Source organism: Epinephelus moara, unplaced genomic scaffold (genome assembly GCF_006386435.1).
Source record: "Epinephelus moara isolate mb unplaced genomic scaffold, YSFRI_EMoa_1.0 scaffold3068, whole genome shotgun sequence".
Lineage (NCBI taxonomy): Eukaryota > Metazoa > Chordata > Actinopteri > Perciformes > Serranidae > Epinephelus > Epinephelus moara.
Genome location: NW_026080725.1, coordinates 1 through 6,188, shown reverse-complemented (window position 1 = coordinate 6,188; position 6,188 = coordinate 1). Strand labels below are relative to the sequence as shown.

Below are 6,188 nucleotides of genomic sequence, written 5' to 3'. Positions count from 1 at the left end.
GTGTTTGATAGCTTAAATGTAAATACATCTGTCCTAAGTTCTGCCAGTACTGCAGCTGATGGAAATCTAGATCTGTCTGATTTTAAACCTATTTCAGTTTTACAAGTTTGTAAAGCTCTGGGAGACATTGACCACAGAAAGTCTGCAGGTCCAAACAGTCTGGGTCCTTATCTCTTAAAGGTGGAGGCAGATATTATTGCCGAGCCCATCTCTCATATTTTTGATTTGAGTATTCTCTCCAACACCATACCTAAAATTTGGAAAGCTGCCTATGTTCTCCCGTAACTTAAAGGTGGAGACCCCTCAGAGCTGAACAATTACCATCCGATTTCCAAACTTTCAGTTTTGGCTATGATCCTTGAATCTCAGGTAGATTTACAGTTGAAACATTTTTTATTTGATATGAATATATTAAATGATTTCCAGTCTGGTTTTCGAACTGAGCTCAGCACCATTACTGCTGCCATGGCTGTGACAAATGATATTATTGGTGCCTTGGACAGAAAACAGCATTGTGCTGCTTGTTCGTGGATCTGTTGAAGGCATTTGATTCAGTGGACCACAGACTGCTCCTGAACAAGCTAAGGAATGCTGGTGTCTGTCCTCAGGCTGTACACTGGTTCCAAAATTATTTCACGGGTCATACTCAGTGTTTTTATGAAGAAGGACATAAATATGAATTTCTTTAGATAACTAAAGGTGTCCCCCAGGGTTCCATCTTGGGGCCCATTTTGTTCTCTTTTTTTTAATGATTTGGGTAAAGACATCCTAGCAAAAATACAATTATATGCAGATGACACTGTCATGTACACACATGCTTCCTCCATAGTGCAGGTGGTGCAGGAGCTTCAGACTGACTGTCAGTCATTACAAACTGTTCTGCTGAGTTTAACATTGATTTTAAATGTTTAGAAAGCAAAGTTCATGGTCTTCTCAATAGCTCGCTCACAGCCTCTTGAAGATTTTAGTATCTTGTCCTCTGACAGTAAATCCATTGAAAGACTGTTCTCATACTTGGATATATGGACAGATGATAAGCTTTCATTTAATGTACATACTGCTGCTCTAGTTAGGAAGCTTAAAGTGAAGGATGGTTTTTTATTTTAGAAATAAATCTTATTTTACTTTTAGTGCTGAGAAAAAACTTGTGGAAGCTACTTTTCTGTGATTGATTAAGGTAACATATTGTATAGGCATGCAGCCTCCTCCATTTTACACAGCCTTGATTCAGTGTACAGTGCATCTCTACCTTTTATTACAAAGTCTCTGACTCATCACTGCATTCTTTATGATTTGGTGGGTTGGATGTTATTGACCACTTGCAGACAACAGCACTGGTATATTTTTATCTAGAAAGCAATATTGGGCAAACTCCCAGTCGACCTCTGCACCCTTCTGTGTGTCAGCTCTGGTAGTTTCCAACTACGCTCCTCCAACTGGTTGCTTTTTAATGAAGCCCATGTTTTAACAGATCTGGGGAACATTTCCTACTCTGCACCACAGACATGGAACAATCTTCAAAAAGATCTTAAATTGGAAACATTTATATCCACTGATGAATTTAAGGACATCATAAAGAAAGTGGTGACAGAGACATGTGCTTGTTTTTTCTTTAGAGGCCACTGTGTTTTAATCATTGTTGTTTTGTGGATTTTTGTATTATATGTTGTATTTGTTGCATTTTAATGTGTTGTGATTGGCTGCTGCCTCAGCCAGGTCTCTCTTGTAAAAGAGATTTTCAATCTCAATGGGACTTCATGATAAAATAAAGGTTACATATCAAAAAAAAAAAAAATAGATTAAAGAAAATTTTAACCTCAAATTTTATACCCACACCACGAGTGGTATTCTTCACACCAGCACAGAACACAGCATGATTTAATATCACCTGGTTTACAGATTTTTAGGTGAAAGGTAAAGGATCTCCGTTCTAGACTCAGTCAGTTGTAGAAAGGTCTGGAACATCAGCATTTCACATGTAAGAAATTAGCACCAATAATGACTGGATTTTAATGGAATAATTACATATTGTCAGCAAAAGAGTGGAAGTGAGCCTTTCTACAAAAATAGAAGTAAATACAACAGATACAAGATGAGTGGACCCAGGATCAAACCCTGTGGTACACCATGAGAAATCGCAGCCTGAGAGAACAACAGAGAAACTTCTTTGATAAAGATCAGACCAAATCAAAACCTTAGTCTGTGATCACAACCTGTTTATGAAGTAAAGTGATTCAAAATGTATGATCCCTCATTTGTGGCGTAAAATAGGACAACAGTATAATGTGATGAGCGTGTTACTTGGGATATGGAATATTGTTCTCATAACAGTGTAAAAAAGAGTATTAACATTCTGAAAGTAGTTTCAAATTATGGCAGTTATAAATATCTGTGAGAGTTCATCATGAAAAGTTCTGACCTACAGAGCAGAATTTGAGCTCTGTTAGATGTCATAGGATTTACTGTCACACCTCATTATCATTTTGCTTTGTGTTGTATGAAACTTTCCTTCATTTTGTGTTTCATCTTCAGTGCTTTATTTCCAGTTGTTTTTCTCGACTGTATCGTCACAAACTGTTGAAGTCTAACAGTGTGTGACTCCCTCTAGTGGATGTTGTGGAGTATTGTGTTGTCTTTGCTCATAATGTTTTTGTACAGAGTTTTGGTGTTTCCTGTCACTGTGGGCTTCACAGCACAGTAGTACACAGCAGAGTCTGTCACTACAGCAGAGGAGATCTGCAGGTCCATTTGGGTTTTATCCTCACTCACTGTAACAGACAGTCCAGGAATTGGATTGCTTATTTTTGTTCCACCTCCTGAATGGGAGATGAGGAACTCTGGTGGTTTTCCTGGATATTGTCGATACCAGAAGAAATAATCATCCCCAGCTGCTTGTTTGGAGTATCTGTAGGACAGAGTAACAGTGCTGCCTTCTAAACTGTACTCTTCATTCTTGACTGGAGTGAGTTCTTCACAGCTGACACCTAAAGGAAGAGATAACTCTGTTATAACATGTTGTAAAAGTCATAATAAGTGAATGACATTCAGAAACGTTGACAGTGATCTTTTTGAAATGGAGAATGTAACATACCTGTTAGAATGTAAAGAAACAGCAGAGAAAAGACACAATACTGCAGTGACAGCATGTTGAATAAAGGTAATGTTGATGGTTTGTGTATTGAACTCTTTTGAATATACAAGTTTCTCTCTCTTCTATAGTTCAGTAACATCTTAGCTCCTCCCTGAGTCTCTCCGTCTCCTCTTAGATCTGTATTTTCACTTCTCTCACTTACACTTCCTCCTGGTTAAAAGACTGGTAGCAGCATTTTGCACCAGCTGGAGGTGGGAAGTTGTTTCTTTTTTTTCTTCTTCTGCTGAGTCTTTTATAAATTAATTTTAGAAAAGCTAGAACATCAGCACTTCACAAACCACCTGCCATAACTACTTTTATTTTAATGAAATATATAATCACATATTGTCAGCAAAACAGTGGAAATTAATCTTGAGTTTCGAAATAATTTGACCTAAAGACAACAGGTAAATATAAAATGAGAGGACCTAGGATTGAACCTAGTGGTACACCACAAGAAATCACAGCCTGACAGAACAACAGAGAAACTTATTTTATAAAGATCCGAAAAAAATCAAAACCTGAGTCAGTGATGACAACCTGTTTATGGAGATACTTGATTCATCTGTTTGATTAGTCAATAATGAAGTTAAATATTGTGACACTCTATGTCATATGATGATCAAGTTTTTGAAATATACCACTCAAATATGTTAGTTGTATTTTTGAAATGGTTTGAGATTTAGGTATTCATGAATATGTTCAAGAGTCACTGACAGGACATGGAGAGTGAGACTTCATTTCTTTGTATAGTTAAGAGGATTTGCTTTCAGACTGAACCATGAAGAAGTATTCCTCATACAACTATTAAGTAAATATCGAATACTAAAATATATAGAAAAATAATTATAAAATAATGGATATTAATTATTAAATATATCTAAAAACATTGAATATAACCTATGAATCGATATAGAATAGAAATTATAAAATGTAGCGAATGGAGTGAGAATCTAGAACCATTTACCAATTACGAAAACTATACTTTACATGAATTTTTGTTTGATGCTAGTTGTGGAATGTATGAATATGTATTGTATTGAATGCATCTAAAGAGTCACCAGGAATCTTTGTTGCTTGGTGCAGGATGTAGGAATATGTAGGCTACAGTATTGAATGTATCTAAACAGTCACCGGGATGACTATAATCTCAGTACGAGTGTCAAAAGTAGCATTGGTCTTATTTAGCAGTAATCTAAAGTATATTTTGTCATATAATTTTGCTTAGTTTCATTTCTTTTTATTTTCATTTTCTTGTTTTTTTCTTTTCTCTATTATGCTACCTCTTTATGTTTGTTTTTAATTTTTCTGTTGCAATGTATTGTATTTAATATCTCCGACCCCAGGAAGTATAGCTGCAGCTTTGCTGCAGCTAATGGGGATCCTAATAAACAAACAAACATGTAAACAATATCTCATAACATCACATTATCATCACAACCAATCTGTGGAGGCACTTAATTCAAAATGTGATCTTTTTACAGTGGCAAAGAGGGCAACAAGTGATTTATGGCCAGCATCAGTTGATTGTAACAAGTCTTTTAAAACCTTTAAAAAAAAGGTGCAGTTTAAGTGCTGTTTTTTTTCTAAAAACCAGACTTAATTTTTTTATTTTTTTTATTTTCATTAAAAGAAGTTAGCAGTTGATCTGTTACAATCCTTTCTAAACCCTTTGAGATCAGAGGACTTGAGAGACGGTCTTTTTAAAAGTGGTTGAACCAGGGCAGTCTTGTAAAATATAGGGTGAAACTGTGATAAAAACTTAGTTTAAAAATTTTACAGGGAGAATATCTAAAGGACAGGTTGAGGCTTTTCATCTTCATTCCCAGGTCAGCCAGAGAGGTTAAAGAAAAGGGAGCAAATGAACAGAGGGATACTGAGCATGGCTTCTTCACGATGACTGGGGAATCTGGAGGAGAGATTCAGTGTCTGATATTTAACCACACAAGGGAACTGGCAGTTGAAATTCACCTCTTGGCGTTTCCCTCTTTACACACACACCACACATATGGCAGTGGTAGTAAACCTAATGGATAGATAGAGCTGGGTGTCATCAACATAACAGTGGAAATGAATACCAGATTTTCTGAAGATATGGCCCAGAGGTAGAAGGCAGATAATAAATAAAAGAGGACCTAGGACAGAGCCCTGAGGAGCACCACTAGTAACTGGAAAAGAGCTGGATCTGAAATTTCTGATTTGAACAAAGTGAGTGCAGCCAGAAAGATATGATTTAAACCAGTTGTGGGCATTGCTGATCATACCATTGGTAGCTAGTATCTCTAGAAGGATGATAAATGAGATGGTTTCAAAGGCTTTAAAAGCCCAGAGTCAGCTGCCATGAAGACATTATTCGTGATTTTTACCAGAGCTGTGTCAGGAGCGAAAACCAGACTGAAATTGTTCACATTGTTGTGACTAAGGTGAGTGAGGACCTGAGCTGCAACTGATATTTGAACTGTTTTCAGGAGGAACAGTAAATTTGAAATTGGTAGAACATTATTCAAATTGTTAGGATCTGCACCAGGTTTCTTTAGTATTGGACTTATAGAGCAGGTGATTGAGCAAACCAGTTGATATTTTAGGAATGAAACAGCAGTGAAGAGAGATGACACCTTTGGTCTCTGCCTCTCAGATCTAACCTGACAACTTTTCTCATCTGTTGTTTGAGTCTCTCTTAAAGTTATGTAGTATTCAGCTCCCTCTAGTGGATGCTGTGGAGTATTGTGTTGTCTTTGTTCAGAATGTTTTTGTACAGAGTTGAGTTGTTTCCTGTCACTGTGGGCCGCAGAGCACAGTAGTACACAGCAGAGTCTGTCACTTTAGCTGAGTTGGCACAGTAGTACACAGCAGAGTCTGTCACTTTAGCTGAGTTGATCTCCAGATCAACACGTTTCTCTTTTTTGTTAATGTGAGCTGAGAAATCAGAATCAGTTGGATAAATCGATCCTCCCTCTGTGATGGAGAGGAGGAACTCTGGTCTGGATCTCTGGTACTGTCGGTACCACTGGATATTGTAGATATCACCCTCATATTTACAGGTCAGGTTGATGTTTGT

At 37.0% G+C, this 6,188-nt stretch overlaps 1 gene segment (V, D, J or C); it reads right to left on the bottom strand.

The window, feature by feature from the left end:
* Positions 1-2,463: 2,463 nt before the first annotated feature.
* On the bottom strand, positions 2,464-3,229 carry LOC126387244 (T cell receptor alpha variable 3-like). The segment is given in 2 exon segments: positions 2,464-2,984; positions 3,092-3,229. Coding segments are annotated over 2 exon segments (435 nt in total).
* Between the last annotated feature and the right edge of the window lie 2,959 nt (positions 3,230-6,188).